Here is a 19,006-nt window from a genome sequence, read left to right on the forward strand (position 1 = left end):
TTTTTATTTTATTTTTTGTTTGTTTTTTTAATCAAAATACTAGCACCAACCCAGGATTATGTATATGTTGGTCCAATAACAGGGAGAATCCCCATTAGCTTGGAATGTAAATAACTTACTGTTGCCATTAAACACACTTTTGGCAGTTACCAAAGAGACAATTATCACAAAAAAATAAAAAAAATTGCTGGCGATAGCTCTTTATGCTTCTTGTTAGGTAATTTAGTGCATTAGGGGCGAATGCAGCTTCCAGTCTTGAAAATAGAACAAATTTAGCAAAAAGCCCCATTGCTGAGCAGATCTCACATCCACGGCAAGCACCTAGAGCAAAGAAGCGGGTACACGACACCATGAAGTCATCATTTCTTTACTGCCTATACAAGCATCTGAATGGCAACGACGACGCAGGCATTTTTCTCCCTCCCCAATAGATTTTTTCTTCTTAGTCAGTTTGGCACTTCATAGTGATAGAGGTCCAGGAGCAGCACAGCACATCCTCTAGGATATTTCCATATGAAAAACAGGCCAGAAAATCGTGTCTTTGGAGGTTTCTTCCAATGCTCTTCATGCTGATGCTGCCTAAAATATAAAATAATATTAGATCAGGAGCCAAACAAGTGCTTCGACACCAAGGCTAGGTTCACATAAACAGCTCAGATCCCTAACCTAACAGACCCCATTATAGTCAATGAGCTCAGTCAGGTCCCGTCAGTGTCTGGCATATGCCTGATCTGGTGACTTAAAATTTATGCTGGAATAGAAAACCAGAAGTCTGCCATATATAAATCACATCAATATAAGACAAATTGGGGAGATTTATCAAAACGGGTCCAAAGGAAAGCTGGCTTTATTGCCAATAGCCACCAGATTCCATTCAATCAGAATATAGGCAACATTGTAGTGGAGGGAGCTTGCTACTACAGCGCTGCTCCCATTTAAGTCAATGTAGTAGTAGTAAGCTCCCTCCACTACAATCTTGCTGCTGCTGTGTAGATCTGGAGCCGACTTCTGGCGACGAAGCTACACAGAGGAGCAGATTGGTGGTGGGGGGGGGGGGGGGGGTGCAGCGTGTCAGCTAGTGATTGCCTATTTTCAGGGTAGGCCATCACTTAAAAAAGGTCGGGCAACCCCTTTAATTTAGTATGCATTTAAAGCATCCAACAATTCAACAATCCATGTCGCTCCCATTGTGATGCAAAACAGGTTCCTGCTGGTCACGACACAGGAAATGCCAGGGGATCGCAGCTCACCCAATCACTGGCTGCAGTGGTGACCCGCCAAAGCCTGTAATTGGCTGAGCAGGCATCTCCAAGCGTTTCCTGTGGGTCGATACAGGAACAGGAAGTAGAGACCAGCAGAAACCTGGTAAATGTTGGAACAGAAGCTGCCAGGGATCAGTGAGAGGGAAGAGGACTTTACTTTGAGCACGTTCTAAATAATCCCCCCAAAACCGCCTTATGTGACCGTGTAGATAAATTGTCTGTTCCAATGGCAACCACTAGAATAGTGAAAGCAGCTATAAAAGAATACTACCAAATATAATAAAAAATTATATTACTAATTATATAAAAAAATATATAAAAATAAAATCAAAGCTTTTCAACTGTAACTACGGATTTAATCCGTAATGCGGTTAGAAGTGTAATTACACTGACATCACTGCCAAAACTATGAATAAGACTCCAGAAGCAATGCCGTGCATTAGGCTACATTCACACAAATTTGTGATGGCCGCGTCCTTGTTACCAACAGAAAACCGCAGATCTGCAAAACACAGATACCGGCCGTGTGCACTCCGCATTGCACTGCGGACACATTGGGTCTGCAAGCCACAAGATGCAGAGAAAGATAGGACATTATCCTTTGCGGCACAGGCACAGACCCGGTAGCCCATGAAAGGGATTTCATGCGCTTCTAGGTCTGTATCTCAACTCTGCAAAAGACAGGACATGTCCTATGTTTTACCTCATTTTGCAGATCCATTGAAATAAATGGGTTCGCATAGCGACGCCGAGTTCACACGGACGGTGCACATGTTTTGTGGACCCAAGGTTTGTGGTCCGTAATAGAAGGATGAAGGCACCACAGTCGTGGGAATGCGGCCTTACCACAAGGCAGGTTTGTATCACTGGAACAAGAGTGATTCGTAGAGTTGTCATGTGGTTTGTATCACTGGAACAAGAGTGATTCGTAGAGTTGTCACTGTAGCATCTTGGCTCATAAAGAAGTGAGGAGCACCATAAAACGATCAGGAATCCAGTAGATTATTTGCCTTACATTATTCTGTGGGCTCACAACAGACAACTCATCTGAATATCTAGTAAGTCTCTAATATATAAGCAATTCATGGAACTGCAATTAGAGTTCATTGTAAAATAAGAGAATTCTTCTACATACCAAAAAAAAATAATAAATAAATCTGTGAAGATGGACAACCAAAAATTATACTTCATCCATCCACAAACCCCTTGCGCTTATGTGTTAGATATGTTACGTTTTAATGTTTATATGTAACCGAGTTTTTATTTTTACGCTGTTTCACTTAAAAAACAATAATAGTATCTGTGTAGTGTGTCACTCCACATCATTCACACAGATGCAACTCCCCACAATCTATGGCATGCGTAGTTCAAAGCTTAAAGTTCTACATAGCACCTGCATATGAATCCTTTTTTTTATTGCAGGTCATTAAAAATTTTGTATAAGCACCGAGTTATTCAATAACATTTTTGTATAGTGCCACTTGCCCTTTGTTAGAGCGTCATAGCCAGGGAGAAGGTGAGCTCTTTCTCCCCGGCTGTGACACCCTCCGCTGCAATGGAGAAGGAGATGCCCCTTGAGAAACCCGGCCGTCTCCACCTCCCTGTACCGATGCTCTCAATTAGTATACAGGGCGGCATAAGAGAACGGGGCGCACAGCGGGGGAACAGAGCAGCAGAGCTGAAAAAGAAAAAGCATCTCGACATCTCCTAATAAAGCCCTACACGGCCAGGTACTAATACTGGAATGTTAGGACCAGTGAAAGGTCCTCTTTAATCATGGGATAGCCCTTTTAAAGGGAAGCTGTCATATTGTACATATGGTCCTATTAGCAGGCAACATATTATATACATGATATACGGTAAATTTAAGAGAAAACTCATCATAACTTGAATTTTATTTATTTTTAGTGTAGGAACAGTGGTGTTAAAACATTTTTATTATATACTTTATTAGGAAAAGGTGTTTCTTTGTACTAGAAAATAGAGCCTTGCTAAGAAGATTCTTACACCCTAAGGGTGCATCCCCACATCCATATTTCTGGGTGCTCATCCGTTCCACAATTTTGCGGAATGGGTGCAGACCCCTTCATTTCAATGGGGCCGCAAAACACGGTGTGCTGTGCGCATCCGTTGTTCTGTGGCCCGCAAAAAATAGAGCATGTCCTATTCTCGTCCTCAAAAATAGGCATTTCTATATAGGGCCTAAATGAGCATTGCTAATGAGAGTCTGTCTTCATTCTTTAGTTCTAGTGAGTTCTGAAGATGCCTGTGTGAAACATACAGAGGCTTCCAGCCGCGTTCCTGTCACCACTCCAGTCCCTGTCTATGTATATGGGCCCTAACCATCACTGCCCATTGCCCTGCCTCTCTGACTTGTTACACACAAGCGTCTTCAGCACTTTGTCGTCAGTGTTCTGCTAAGTGCTGAAGACGCTTGTGTGTAACAAGGTCGGAGAGGCAGAGCGATGGGCAGTTATGGTTAGGGCCCATATACATAGACAGGGACTGGAGTGGGGACAGGAACGCGGCTGGAAGCCTCTGTATGTTTCACACAGGCATCTTCAGAACTCAGTAGAACTAAAGAATGAAGACAGACTCTCATTAGCAATGATCAGTTAGAGATTTGCCTAGAAGACTCTTTACACCCGCTTTTATAGTACAATGAAACATCTTTCCCTAATAAAGTACACCACTGTCCCTACACCATATTAAAAATAAACTGAAAAGACACTTTAAGTCCCTGCTATTTCTATGCTTAGGAGTCCATTGGGCTACCCAGACCTCTAAGCATAGAAAGAGTAGGGATTTAAATAAATAAAATTCAAGCTATATAATTTTATGGGAAAAGATTCAGTATATCAACCTGCTCATATCCTGGTCAGTAATAGACTGCATTCAATGTGACAGGGTCGTTTTAAAGGGGTTCTCCTGGGATTAAGAAAAAGTAATATTTAAGCATTTTCATTATTATAAGTATATTCCCAAACATCTTTCATTAGTTATAATGGCTTGTATTGTCAGGAGAGCAATCATCAGGAGGAATAAAATGGCTGCCATCCTATTACTACACACAAAGCCTGCCCTAAACACACAGGAGAACAAGTTACTTCAGAAAACTGAGCTAAAGAGCTGCCTCATCCTCCTCTCTGCTCTACTTGTCAGAGATGAATACAGCTGATAAGATCTTCAGATGAATCTCGGTAGAAATGGAGTTCATGAGGAAACACGAGGTACAAAGAGGAGGGTGGGGATGTGGCTAATCAGCAGCAGCACTTGTATGCAGTCTCCATTACCACAGCACCACATTACCACCATCTGTTCAGTCCGTCTTATTTCTACTTCAGGTCTCCTCATGAACTCCATGCCTACACTCAGCTGAAGATCTTATCGGCTATGTTCAGGATCATAATCTACCAAGCAAAGCAGAGGAGGGTGAGGCAGTTCTTTATCTCAGTGTTCTGAAGTAACTTGCCCTCCTGTGTGATTAGGACAGGTTTTGCGTGCACTAATAGGACAGCAGTCATTTTATTTTTCCTAACAATTGCTCCCCAGACAAAAAGAGCCATTATAACTAATGAAAGGTATTTGGGACTATATTAATAATAATGTATATTTTCATTTTCTTACGTTCCAGTGAACCCCTTTAAGTGTGAGAGGGAGCCAAATTGCATAACTGTGGAGCCCGAAAGCTGCCGCCAAGGATGTCTCACAAAGAGGAAGTCCTGGCTCAAATGGCTGCCATGCGATAGAACACTGTCGACAAGTTTCCCCAGCATTGACAGCTGAGGTGGTCTACTCAAGCAGACTGCTTGAAAAGCAATAAAACCATATTTTAGAAATTATACTACAAAATCTGAGAGAATTTAGATTGTGGAAAGCAAATTTTACATACAACACATTTTTACCAGACCTCTGAATACACACAGATGTATTAGAGACGGGATGATTAAACATGTTATAAAGGTTACGTCTACACTGCGATTTTGGCCGCAATTTTGGTCACGCAAACCAAAGATCACAGTGTAGTGGGGCTGCCATAGGAATGAATAAGGTTGCAGCACAACTTGCACATTTTCTGTGACTGCAACACGCAAAAAATAAATAAATCCAACACTGCTGGATTCTTTGTGATTCACGAGTTGCAGCACACGCGCGAGTTGCAGTGCGACCTCATTCTTTCCCATAGCACCCTGCCACACTTTGGTGCGACACGAACGCATGACATCTGTCATCGCCGTGCAGACATACCCTAATACACAAGTTTAATACTACTATATAGACGCGTCACATACTTGCAACTTTTTGTCTCTATCCTGATACCCAGCTGTGTGTGGTGGTTGTGACACTGTGAGGAAAGCTTTGGTTTGATAATAGGCTATCAAAGTTAAAATCTGCTTCTCCATCTTCCATGAGGTCATTCCGAATAATGGACTCCATGTCACAGTCCAAGCGTTCAACGAACATGTCATCTAAGTCACTAGGCAGCATCTCCTGGTGGATGGAGACTATGCCAACTCTGCCATAGCCATTACAGCTGTTTGTAGGGTAAGAACCCATGCCGGACATGTGAAGGGGTTGAGTCATAGGCACTTGTAAAGAACTTTTCACGGTTGACAGGCGGCTAATGCTGGCATTGGGAGTCATGGTACTCCCAGTATGAGGCAAGGCACGACCATTCATGGAGGTCTGCTGAGTATGTTGTTGATGTGCATGGGAAATGGTGTTCATTTTGCTGTGGGGTTGCTGGGTGCCATATGCAGGCATTCCAGAATTAGATGCCATCAGCACATTCTGACTCAGAACCCTACTGTTGCCTTGGGAAACCACAGACTCAGAGGCCAGCAAATCATTATGTGGCGGGGAATCTGTGGTAAGCAGTTCCTTTAGAAGTCCAGCTGGAACATTGTATGGGCCTACAACCCTATAGGCAGATTTACTGTCTGGAACACTTTGCATAGACATCTGCGATATGGAGTTCATGCCAGGTTGAGCATAGGTATATTTCCTGTACTCTGGATCAGGCGATCCCATACTGGTGTCTGGTGAAGTAAATAAATAACCAGACTGCTGCTGCATCATCGAGGCCGGTGAGGACTGTGTAGAAACTGTCAATGAGGTGTTTGGAGATAACAGGTTGAGATTATCCAGAAGATTCTCCATATTCTCAGAGTTTCCAATCTCTGACAGACTTGGCAAAGTAGATGCCAGTTTGGTAGATGAAGGCGGATATACAAGTCCATGTACATCGGCATCACCAAGATCTTCTTCCTCTGGCATGATGGAGCTCGCATTGGAACTGGTTCTTGGACGAAACGTGTTCCAGGCTTCAAAGTCATCATTGCTGTGGGAGCTAGGGCTTCCCGGCCACTTAGGGAACTGTGATCCAGGACTATCAGCGCTGCCTTCTTGGCCTGACTGTAGGGAGGCTTTTTTCTTGGCAGCTCTTCCTCTGCTTTTTGCAAACTTGCTGTTATTATCCATAGAGGCAGCTCGTCTTCTTGGGGATTTACCATTCTTTCCACCTTCCGGATTTAAGATCCACCATGAACTTTTACCAGTCCCCTCATTCTGTACCCGTACAAATTTGCTATGAAGAGACAGGTTATGACGAATTGAATTCTGAAAAACATAAACCACATAAATAATCAATATATCATTTTGTATAAGCACCCACCAATGAGTAATATCACAGCACTGTTCCACAAGAACTCTTGTAAAAGACTGTGTAATATTGAACAGGTTGACCCATATGGGACACTGAGGAGGGACCAGAACCTACCTCCAGAACATGACCCCCGAAGTGAATGAGGGTACACTGCGCATGCGTGGCATGCTCTCCATTTGTTGCTATGTGGGCTCCAAAAATAGCCAAGCGAGTGCTCTCAGCTGTTTCCCGGAAGTCCATTAATGGCGAAAGGAGTGCACCATGCAAGTGGGGGCACCACTCCATTAACCACTATGGGACTGTCAGAAATAGCCTAGTTGGCATTTTGCTATTTTTTGAACTCCAGTAGCAATGAACATGGTCATAGATGTGTGACTGCTCTCAGTTCACTTCATATCCTAGTAATATGCCAACAATGTCCCAGATGGGCCAACCTCTTTATAGGCTATGTACACCTTTGGGGGCAATATTTTATTGTTATAAATACTTTTTTTTAAATTGTTATTATACTCATTTTGAGCTAAAAATATTTTTTTTACTTGGTCTTTATTAGAAATATGTAACCCTTTTTTTTTGTACAGGGCTGAGATGCTCTAGTTAGAGGGATCCGAATTTTCTCTCTGCTCCGTCAGCCAGCTAATCTGAAGGCTCCATAGCGCTGTTCTCCGAATATACACTCATCAGAGCTCACTTCTCATCTTACTGATAATAATGTGGCTTAAATAAATGTTTATGACCCCTTTGTAAAGATAAGGTTTATTAGATGACCTGCACAAAGTGAAAGTAAAATAAAAGTATGAACTGTTAACCCTTTGCAGCAGAACAGCTGAATATTTTTTTTTTTTTTTAAATAAAGATCAATTGAAGAAATTATTTTAAGCCCAAAATGAGTAAAATGCAATCATTAAAAAAAAAAAAAAAAAAATTGATAATGAGACAATGGGATGGGGAAACGTAATACCTTTGATTAAAAGGTACCATACTACTTCATATATAAACTGAGCCACTGCTACATATGGCGCATTTCTACTCCACATCCAGAAAACCCCACGTGCGGCCAGGTTATACTCAACCTCCTAAATCAGAATTAATACTACAAGGACATCTGGGGTCACACTCACTCTGCAGCCAAAAAATAAAAATATTTTGGAGGGGGGAAAAAGCTAAATTTCCTAACAGGAAAGCGTCTGCTTGGCTCATTATACAAATTCCTGTTTTCACGCAGAGCCAGCAGGTTATTGAAAATATTCAATGTTTTACTTGATTGGAACATACATACAACCGGTACCATACAAAAATATTCTACATACATACATCAAACGGAGCGCTGGTTGTACATTCACTTCAAAGGGAACATTGGTGGGGTCCGGCAGCTAAAGATCCTGGCTAATGGCCTGAATAAATGGTTTTCTAATGAGATAGCTGGCAAACTCATCGTGGAAAAAAAGCGTACGCTCTTAGAGGTCCCAGAGGGATGCGAATGCTCAGACAGACACCAGGTCACCAGTTTATTAAAATAAGAGATGCAAGTGCACATCAAAATGTACTCCGGGCTGCAGTCAGCGTCTGACACAGCGCCACCCTTGTCCATGGGTCGTGTCCGATATTGTAACTCAGTCCTAATGAAGTAACATACGTGAAGGTGCAATACCAGACAGTCCATGCAAAAGAGCGGCATATTGTCTGCGAAAATCTAACTCCCCCCCCCCCCCCCCCTTACAACCTTTAGAACTACTAGCAACACTATAGCCATTAAACCAACAAATACTAAAGAGCTAAACTGTAACTGCGTCCCGGCCCGAAGACCCAAAGTACGCCAAGGCCCCAAGCAGTAAAACTGGCCAGTGGCGACTGCTAGAAACTCCGGTCAGAACAGGAACGAATATAACTGGTTTTAAATTTTTTATGGCCTTTACCAATTAAACAGCAGAGCTTAAATCAGCCGAGGATAAAACATGTGCGTATACGTAGATGACGATCTGTTCCATGGAATGTATCAAATAGCCTTTGCAGATTTAAAAAGGTCTCCTCCGCTATAGGAAATCCAATAAGCAGCAATTTACAAGAAATGTTGAGGCTTTTAAGGCAGGGTGTCATATAGCGGTGCGTGCCGTTTACTGTTAAACGATAATGGTTACAATTTGAAAACCGCACAGACACGCGCAACAGCACAGCTTTTGGGCCACTAGGAGGGACGTAGGGTTTCACATCGTGCAGAGAATTTATAAAGCCATGTACTCCAGAATTCTGGCTTCAAACAGCTCCAAACTTGGGCTGTTTGCAACTTTTATGGCTTATCGGCATGAAAGTTTAGCAATATTTTGCATTTGTACACTACTCTCGCTTCAGTTCTGATAAACAGGTCGAAAATGGGGGTGATAAGCCTGCTAAGCTGATTACCTTCAACTGAGACTTTTTAAAAGTCCCCAAAACTGCCCCAATCTTACTCCAATACAGGAGTGGCACAGAAAGTGGAGGAACATCTCAAGGCAGAAGTGTTCAACTTAAAGATGCACCAAACATCGTGTGACTTTTTAAATAAATTTGGAGCAAAATACGGCAACGCAGACTCCAGGAAAACTGACTTTAAGGGTCCATTCACACGTCCGCAATTTGGGTCTGGATCCGTTCTGCAAAATTCATTTTTAATGGGGTCGGAATGGATGTGGACAGCACACTATGTGCTGTCCGCATCCGCACTTCCATTCCCCCAAAAAAATTGAACATGTCCTATTCTTGTCCGGAACTGTGGGCAAGAAAAGGCATTTTATATTATAGTGCCGGCGATGTGCGGCCCACGAAATGAGGAACGCACACTGCCGGTGTCCTACGGATGTCTGAATGGACCCTAATAAGGGAGATTCTTCATGAGGGGAGTTTTTAGTGTATTTTGAAACTTACTGTATATTCAAAAAGACTTACCCATCAACTGTATCAATAAGTAACATACAAGGAATCAAACCACTGGAACCAGAGCCCACCAAGTCTCCACCTCAGACTGGAGATGCTGGAGCATAGGGCTCACGTATGTATATATATATATATATATATATATATATTATATATAATATATATATATATATAATCTCATTTTCCTTCTCCCTTTTCTTCACAGTACAGGATTCTCCATGACATTTGCTACAGTCGGGGGGTCGGGGAAGTACACGGGTGGCTTCGTGGTAGCGTGATACCGGCCCTCTGTAAAAACACATTTGCCGACAGATATGTAGTATCAGCATATTTCCATACAGGGTGCGCAGAGAATTTCACTGGCAAATACAGTCTAACTTCAGGCCTGACCGTAAGTCAGAGTATCTGAGGTGTCAGACATGCATGCAGCTACTGGGAAAAGGGCATCTTGGGTGCAGTTGCACTTCGTGCTCGGAGCTTGGCTGGTCCTGGCAGAATTACGCTCAGGAATGTGTGAAAGAGCTAGAAAGAAAAAAAAAAATTACACTAAATGAATAGAGCCTTCAGCTTGTGAAGCTAAATCCAGCAGCCTTTGCGTTAACCCTTTACGACTACACCCTACAGATGTAGCAGAGCTGATTTTTATTTATTTATTTGTGCGCCGCTGCAATAATAATAATAAAAGATTAAGACCCAGGGTATAGCTGCAGTCCCATACAAATCCACAAGTAAGTCACTGTGATCAGAATGAGGTGTGCTAGGTAAAGGAGCATTCACGTATGACTGCCAAGATGGTGCAGTATGCTGAAGGGAAACTTATGGGGCCATTTGGCACCCGGTGGAGTTACCTAAACTGGATAGAGGTACACTGAATGCAATGGATGCTGGAAAGTGCACAAAACCCCCCCCCCCCCCCCCCCCCCCCCAATACAACTGATAAAGTGCAACCTGACAAACTCCCTGCTACTACACCTGTAGATGGCACTAGATAAGAAGAATAGTCTTATTATTGTGGCATTTCAACTCCTCAGAAAGGATTATATAACAGACCTTACAATCTTCCCCCTCTACATGATCCTGACGCCTCTTTCACACACATGATACGGATTGCGTCAGGATCTGTTCAGGGAAAAACTGATGGTTCCGTACACATGTTAAATCCGTTTTTTCTGCGATTGCGTACAGCGTTTTGCTTCTTCCGCCCAGATTGTATCCGGATTGCATGCACGTGTGAAGAAAAAAAACTGAAGGATAATAATCTCCATCTCATCAACCATCAGTGAAAAACACATTGCAATCAGATACCTTCCATTTTTCATGCCTCATTCACTTCTATGGACTCAGAGCGGCACAAAAAATGCTCACTATAGAATGTGCTGCGATTTCTCCTTAATGCAGAGGCGATACGTGAAAAAAATAGACCCATAGAAATTAATAGGTCAAGATTCAGTCCAGATGCTATGCGTTCACTACACGTACTGCATCTGGGCTGAAAACTCGTTTGTGTGAAAGAGGCCTTAGGTTTAGACAACGATCAGTATACAACTGCCTCACATAACAAGGAGCGCACAAACACAGTAATATATACTTTTACCTACAGACAATCATGAACGACCTTGGCCGAGCTTAAAGTCCCGCTCGTAAGCGCAGCCTCCCTCACCAGGCCACCCATTCACCTTTGCTACACTTCAAACACGGAGGCCTGTGCCACCCACTCCTGTATTCTGTACTGTATCCTCTACCCTAGTAACCGTCACATCAGCAGTAAACATGGCGATTTGTGAGGGAGCATAAAAAAAGACTGGATACAAAAAAAGTTGAAGACCTTGAGAATCAGCGTTTTGTATCTGTTACCATGCAATTCACTTGACTGCGAGACTGAAACATCTGTAAGTATTGAGATAAGAATTTGGGATCCTTCTCACGGGTAAGGGCTCATGCACACGGCCATAGCCATTTTAGTTGTCCCCAAATTGCAGATCCGCAAAATACAGATACCAGCTGTGTGTGTTCCGCATTTTGCGGAACGGAACATCCAGCCCGCTATAGAGCTGCCCTATCCTTGTCCATTATACGGACAAGAATAGGACATGTTGTATTTTCTTTGCGAGGGCTGCGGAATGGACATACGGATGCAGACAGCACACTGTGTGCTTTCCACACCTTCTGCAGCTCCATTGAAGTGAAAGGGTCCGCATCCGACCCACCAAAAAAAAAAAAATGCTGGCAAAATCCACAGCCAAGATCAAATGCAGACAAAAGCCACGGTCGTGTGCATGAGGCCCAACAGTGGGAAACATATCCTGCAAACTAAAACTTAGTTTCAGCTGAAACAGCAGTGAGGGTCACGCAGGAAATCCCTCCATCACAGGAAGCTGCAAACGTCTCAAGAAAGCGGCCAAAGCCAGCAAAGAATAGACAGAGGGAGGCAAAACAACCAGGACCATCTGCATAACCATCATGCCCATCAACAGAATGCGGTCACCATTTTCCATTCCACACATTTAATATGTTCATGTTTTAATTCAGTCATGTTGGTATTTGCCTCTTTTTTCAGTTTCTGATATCTTGGACCAGATGTATAGAGAATTGCAGGAGGCAATATACAATCACCAAAAGCTAAATGGTCAGTATGAGGCATGGTTGTTCAGGATACTTCTTTCCTTCATCTAAAAACAGCGCCGGTCCTGTCTGGTAGTCTGGTGTTCACTTAAAGGGGTTCTGCACTTTGTTTTAACTGATGATCTATCCTCTGGATAAATCATCAGCATCTGATCCATGGGGGTCCAACACCCGGGACCCCCGCCAATCAGCTGTTTGAGAAGGCAGCGCGGCCTTCTCACTGTTTACCGCCTGCCCACTGACGTCACGACTAGTATAAACTAACGTGGGCGGGGCTAAACTCCATTCAAGTGAAAAGAGCTTAAACCCCCCCCTCCCCCCCCCCCACGCTAATTGATACTAGTCGTGACGTCACTTGGCAGCCGGTAAACCAGCCGTTGCCAGCGCCGTTGCCTTCTCAAACAGCTGATCGGTGGGGGTCCCGGGTGTCGGACCCCCGCCGATCAGATGCTGATGATCTATCCAGAGGCTAGATCAGCAGTTAAAACAAAGTGCAGAACCCCTTTAATATCAGACATAACCCATGGACAGGTGGGGTGCATGGTTTTTCTAATCCTATATAACCCCTTTAATGGCTAATAGAGGCTGAGCTAATGGAGATCCCAGTTCAGGACCCTCATCTATTGGCCACAAGAACAAGCACATCCACATAATGAGAACTGTGCACTACCTCAGATCTTTTGAAGCACTCCCACAGGGGTGCTGAAGGTTTGTAACTGGGTTTCCTTCACTTACTGGGGATCCCACCAGTGGGACAACCTGAACTTATTTTCAGGGGACCCTCCTAATAAAACGTCTTTGCCCAAAGCAGACAAATACTATGATGCTCTTATTTTTTCCAATAGATTGACAAAGCATAGTCGAGCGTTATAAGGGCATGTTCACATCTGAGTCAGAGGCTCAGCTCAAAGTCTCCGACACAAGGATCAAAGATGGAGGAGAAAAAAAGTCCCGCATGCACAAAACAATCTCCCTAATGGTAACCGAACCGATCCCATTATAGTAAATGGGATCTGCTTAGCTCCGTTCCCATCATGTCACGGCCATGGCTATGACCGTGACTCTCTAACCGCATGCGGTTGCCTGCAGTTTCGTCTGGGTTTAAATCCCCTGTGACCTCCATCTTCCTTGCCAGTGAGAGCCACCCCGGTGGTCATAAAAATAATTGTCGTTATGTTTGATGTCTTTATGTGTGTGTGGTTGTATGTTGTTCTGTTGGGACCTTCTTATGTTTGGTGCAGCTCACGGTTCTGGTTTCCTGTCTGCTCAGGAATCCAGTCAGCAAGGCTGTGGCAGGTTGGTGGAACTGGGTGTTCGCCTGCCATTCCCGTGAGGCTGTTCATGTCCCCCTTTTCCCAACAGCTTGGCCATTGAGACTCCTGCTCCTCCGTGCCAAGGAGGAGTAGGTCGTCTTACCTAGCTCCTAGCTCAGGGATCTGCGGAGGGTAAGACAGGGCTCCGAGGTTCCTGCGCATGGGTCCTCCTACCTTAAAGGTCGGCCCATGCAGGTTAGGAGTTAGGGTCAGGGTAGGGATGCGTGAGGAGGTGACCTGCTCCCTATCCTGTTCTCATGGCCGAGTAGCCACTACACCACCTGGCATCGCACGGCTGAGGGTTTCCCCCCATCCTCAGCCGTGACACATCAGGTATGTGCCAAAACCTGCGCTTCCGCTACTTTTATTGTTCTGTTCCTATACGAAGCAGAACTATAGAAAGAATAGCGCTATATGTAAACATGTCCATATGTTTCAATGCTTCTATATTAAACAGTGACTATGATTTAGCTTTTAGATTTTTCCATAAATCAATAGTATAAGAAAAACATGGATAAACTTGTGAACCACTTCTTGCCTCCCCCCCACCTTCTGAAGTGATCACTCAAACTGAAATCATGTGTACAAAAGTCATACAGAAGGAACAGGTTACAGCTGCAGCCTACAGAGGACTATGGAGAGGCGAAAAGTGAGCTGCTTGAGGGAGAATGAGGCAGAAAAACACAGACACTGCTGCAGGCTAAAGGAAGTGTTTTGTCTCACCCCAGTGCTGAATTCACATCTACCTTGTGCAGCTCCTGTGTCTGAACACGTGCTACAGAGAGAAGGAAGGATCTCCTCTTCTCTCTGTGCTGTATATGGGAGACATCAGAGTATATGGTCTTTAGTAAAGGCTCTACTCTGATGTCTCCCATATACAGCACAAAGAGAAGAGGAGATCCTTCTCCCCTTCACTCTGTAGCACGCCTTCAGGCACCGAGATGGAGCCTCAGGCCTCATGCACACGACAGTATTTTTTCACTGTCCGCAAAACGGGGTTCCGTTGGTCCGTGATCCGTGACCGTTTTTTCGTCCGTGGGTCTTCCTTGTTTTTTGGAGGATCCACGGACATGAAAAATGAAAAAAAAATCTAAGTCAAGTTTGCCATTGAAATGATAGGAAAAAACGGACACGGATCACGGACACGGATCACGGACACGGATGACAATCTTGTGTGCATCCGTGATTTTCACGGACCCATTGACTTGAATGGGTCCGTGAACCGTTGGCCGTGAAAAAAATAGGACAGGTCATATTTTTTTCACGGCCAGGAAAAACGGATCACGGATGCGGCTGCCAAACGGTGCAGTTTCCGATTTTTCCACGGACCCATTGAAAGTCAATGGGTCCGCAAAAAAAAACGGAAAACGGCACAACGGCCACGGATGCACACAACGGTCGTGTGCATGAGGCCTAAAGAGTAGAAAACTGATCAATGCAGAACACAAGTCATAAGGCCAGGGTGAGATCTCATGTTATTCCTCTACAGCTCATACAGGCTTAAAAAGCAACCTGAAGAGACCGGTACACTTTCGATAATTATATGGAGTGATGTTCCTTTAAAGGGAACCTGTCACTGGGATTTTGTGTATAGAGCTGAGGACATGGGTTGCTTGATGGCCGCTAGCACATCCGCAATATCCAGTCCCCATAGCTCTGTGTGCTTTTATTGTGTAAAAAACAAACAAAAAAACAGATTAGATACATATGCAAATTAACCTGAGAGGATTCTAGTCCCGGACTCATCTCGCATACAGGACTCATCTCAGGTTAATTTGCATATGTATCAAATCGTTTTTTTTTTACACAAATAAAAGCACACAGAGCTATGGGGACCAGGTATTGCGGATGTGCTAGCGGCCATCTAGCAACCCATGTCCTCAGCTCTATATACAAAATCCCGGCGACAGGTTCCCTTTAACAGTGAAAGTGATGAAATTTTGCCTTGTATGTATTACTACCACTGTGTATATAGCAATCTTTATAGTGTAGAGCCAAAAATAGTTATTCTAGGTAAGTACTCAAACATATGTCCAACTTACATAACCAAATACATGTAAAATGTTGGCATACCAATATTTTTGCTATGAAAGCCTCAATTACTTCATCCAAGATTTCTTCGTAATGATCCTGGAAACATGTTTTATATAGCGGAGGACTGAATAACAAACCACAAGAAAAATAACCACATCATTGGAAACTAAACTTCTGAATATCAAACTACAACATGTATTTAACCACAATAACCAAAAGGTTGCTGTCCTCTCTCACACCAAGTCATGTACCAGGAGTCAGGGAAGCAGAGATGAGGAGTTCCTTGATTTGGGGGGGAATGAGGCTCCCCTAGAGCAGCTTTAGCCGCCTGGTCTGTGCCTTATATATAATTTTTTATTATATATATATATATATATATATATATATATATATATATATATATATATATACACACACACACACACACACACACACACACACACACACACACACATACATATACATACACACACACATATATACATATACACACAAAAACTTTCTGTAAGTGGAACGAGAGAGGTCAGTCATTTACTACTGAAAACTATATCCACCTGTGCAACATTTAATTTTTTTATGGCACTAATGCAAATAGTCTTGATCATAAATTTTCCTATGGTTTTAGGTCTACAACATTTGTGCAAATGTATGCATCTCCATGGTAACAGACTGCAAACAAACCATGTATAGTCTGATCCTGTAGTTATGCTTTCTTGCTAACCTAGCAACTGTGTGTTAGCAAAATGTAGGAAACAGAGTAGACTGCAGAATCCAACAGCAAACACATATAAAGTTTATTACTCTTAGGCCTCATGCACATGACCGTTGTTTTATTCAGTGTCTGTTGCACAGTTATTCGTGATTTTCAATGGGTCCGTTGAAAACTCGGCTAATGCACCGTTTGCCACCCGCATCCGTGGTTCCAGTCAGTCAAAAAAAAAAAAAAAAAAAATTTTTATATATATATATATATATATATATATATATATATATATATATATATATATATATATATATATATATATATATAATTATTTCCGTGGGAACCAAGTCAATGGGACCGCCAAAAAACGCGGAGGCACACAAGATTGTCATCCGCGTCAGTTCTTTTTCATTTGAATGGCAAACCTGTCTTAGAGTTTTTTTTTGTCTAGTGGTCCTCCAAAAATAAAGGAAGATGCACGGAAGCAAAAACGGTAACGGATCACGGAACCCCATTTTGCGAAACGGAACCCAATAACGGTTGTGTGAATGAGGCATTACTAGGAGTTGTAGACCCAAAACCATTTTGGGATTTCTGATAAAGACCAGTAGCTTCATTATTTTAGAGTATTCAGACAATGGATAAGAAAAAGCCAAGTCCACGTTCCCATCGGTAAAGTCCATGACAATCACAGCAATATGTTATAAAGTCTGCACTACAACAAATGTACTTCAAAGACATAAAATGACAAAGTATGATGTGAACACACCAAGCGCCGGCGCTGTAGATACTGGCAAGAATAAACACAAGTCATGGATTTTCTGTCTCCTTCACAGTCTTATTTTCTGGTGTTTTAAAGTGCATGAAAAATCCATTTTTAGAACACCAGCGCTTAATAACATCCAGTTTTTATAGCATTTTCATGGATTTTTACAGCTTTGTTTAGAGATGTCTTTTTGGCACGTGTTTTTTGTGCTATTTGTCACAGTACTAATAATGTGGTTCAAAAGACCTCTTTGAATCACTTGATTTGTAGTGCTAAAAACCCGACAAAAACGGTATTGCAATTTAACACAGTGGTGCACAATTACAGAAGTTTTACACCAGCTTTTTAGGGCACAAAAGTCACAAAAGTCTGTGCAACCGGTATGCCAAAATTAGGTCAGGGGAAAAAATAAATAAAAAAAAAGTTACACAATTTTCAGCCTGTCTTAGGCTAATCTCCCACTAGTGGCAGCCTTCTCCGGCAGGTGAACAGCCTGCCGGATCCATGCTGACGCTAGTGCATTGATTATAATAATGGGGCAGCACGGCAAACATGCCGAGAGACGGACGGAATAAAACTACGACGACATGTCCAGTAATGATATCGGATCCGTCCTTTTTCCGTTATGCAGGAGAGGACTCTAGCATAACGGAAACCGGACGGATCCGTTATGCAGGTCATAGGCTTCTATTATGACGGAATGAATAACAGAATGCCTCTAAACACAAAGCGAAAACTAATTTCAAAATATGAAATTCGCTCATCCTAAGTTCTCATCACTTACTGGATAACATTCAATAAACTCACTGTACAGTAACATCTACCACTCTACTGTTGGCAAAGTAGAAACAGTCATGAAAACTATGAAAAATGTGGCATTTATGTGAAATGCGATACCAGCTGTAACATGTTCAATCCTACAAAAATAAGTCGAGACACAACTAAACTTCCCCAGGCGAATACATTTTACAGACAGGACGGCACTTTTGTGGCCATTTCCATCGTATGGCAGTGCCGTGTCATAGCGTTCGGGGCACAGTCCACACCTGCCACACTTTACGAAGTTCATTCATCCTTGGACAGCTGACAAACACTGCCAGCGGTCACTCATGTATGACCAGACAAATGACATAAAAATACATCTGCAGGTGTAGACGAGCGACCGTTGTAAACAGGAACAAAAACTTCAGACTGACAAGGAAGAGACTAAGAAAAAGCTCAATATTGTGTCAAAGGAAAATCTGCTTTCATTTTATGTTGGTAAAACGTTTGGACTCAAAAACATATTACAAAACTGTCCCTGCACAAAGTCCAGAACGCAATAGATAACTCAAATAAGGTTATTTCCCTGACCTTAAAATGGCAGGGGCCAGAGAGCGGGTGTTTGGGGGACAAGGCCAAAAGTCATCTACAAGTAAAAACACTGGAAAGGCATCAATTGGAAGCCTGTGATCTGTGCAAAAGGACAACACGAAAAATACAAAACATTACAAGGTCCCGGCAGTCTATGTCTGGCTCCAGACTTCGGGAATAAATCCCACGAGTCAGTGCGAAATGGGTTACATGCGTATTTACCCGCAGACTGGCTGGGGCTCTCACACTTTGCCGTGGTATAAATCTGCAGCATTATGTACAAAACCAGATATTATATCACCGGTCTCTAGTATTACATTCCAGCTGAACGCCGTGACAAAGAACAAAAGGGAAATTTTCAGATGTGATGCATGAAGA

The 19,006-nt window shown here is 42.9% G+C and overlaps 1 protein-coding gene across 1 annotated transcript in view; it reads right to left on the minus strand.

The window, feature by feature from the left end:
* Positions 1–426: 426 nt before the first annotated feature.
* Positions 427–19,006, minus strand: part of FOXO1 (forkhead box O1) — a 58,486-nt gene continuing 39,906 nt past the window's right edge. The window contains exons 2-3 of the mRNA XM_044286274.1: positions 5,555–6,881; positions 427–579 (exon numbers count right to left, since the gene is read on the minus strand). Coding sequence (XP_044142209.1) covers positions 5,571–6,881 — 1,311 coding nt within the window. The 3' untranslated portion in view covers positions 427–579; positions 5,555–5,570. The remainder of the gene's footprint in view (positions 580–5,554; positions 6,882–19,006) is intronic.

Source organism: Bufo gargarizans, chromosome 3 (genome assembly GCF_014858855.1).
Source record: "Bufo gargarizans isolate SCDJY-AF-19 chromosome 3, ASM1485885v1, whole genome shotgun sequence".
In the NCBI taxonomy this organism is placed as follows: domain Eukaryota; kingdom Metazoa; phylum Chordata; class Amphibia; order Anura; family Bufonidae; genus Bufo; species Bufo gargarizans.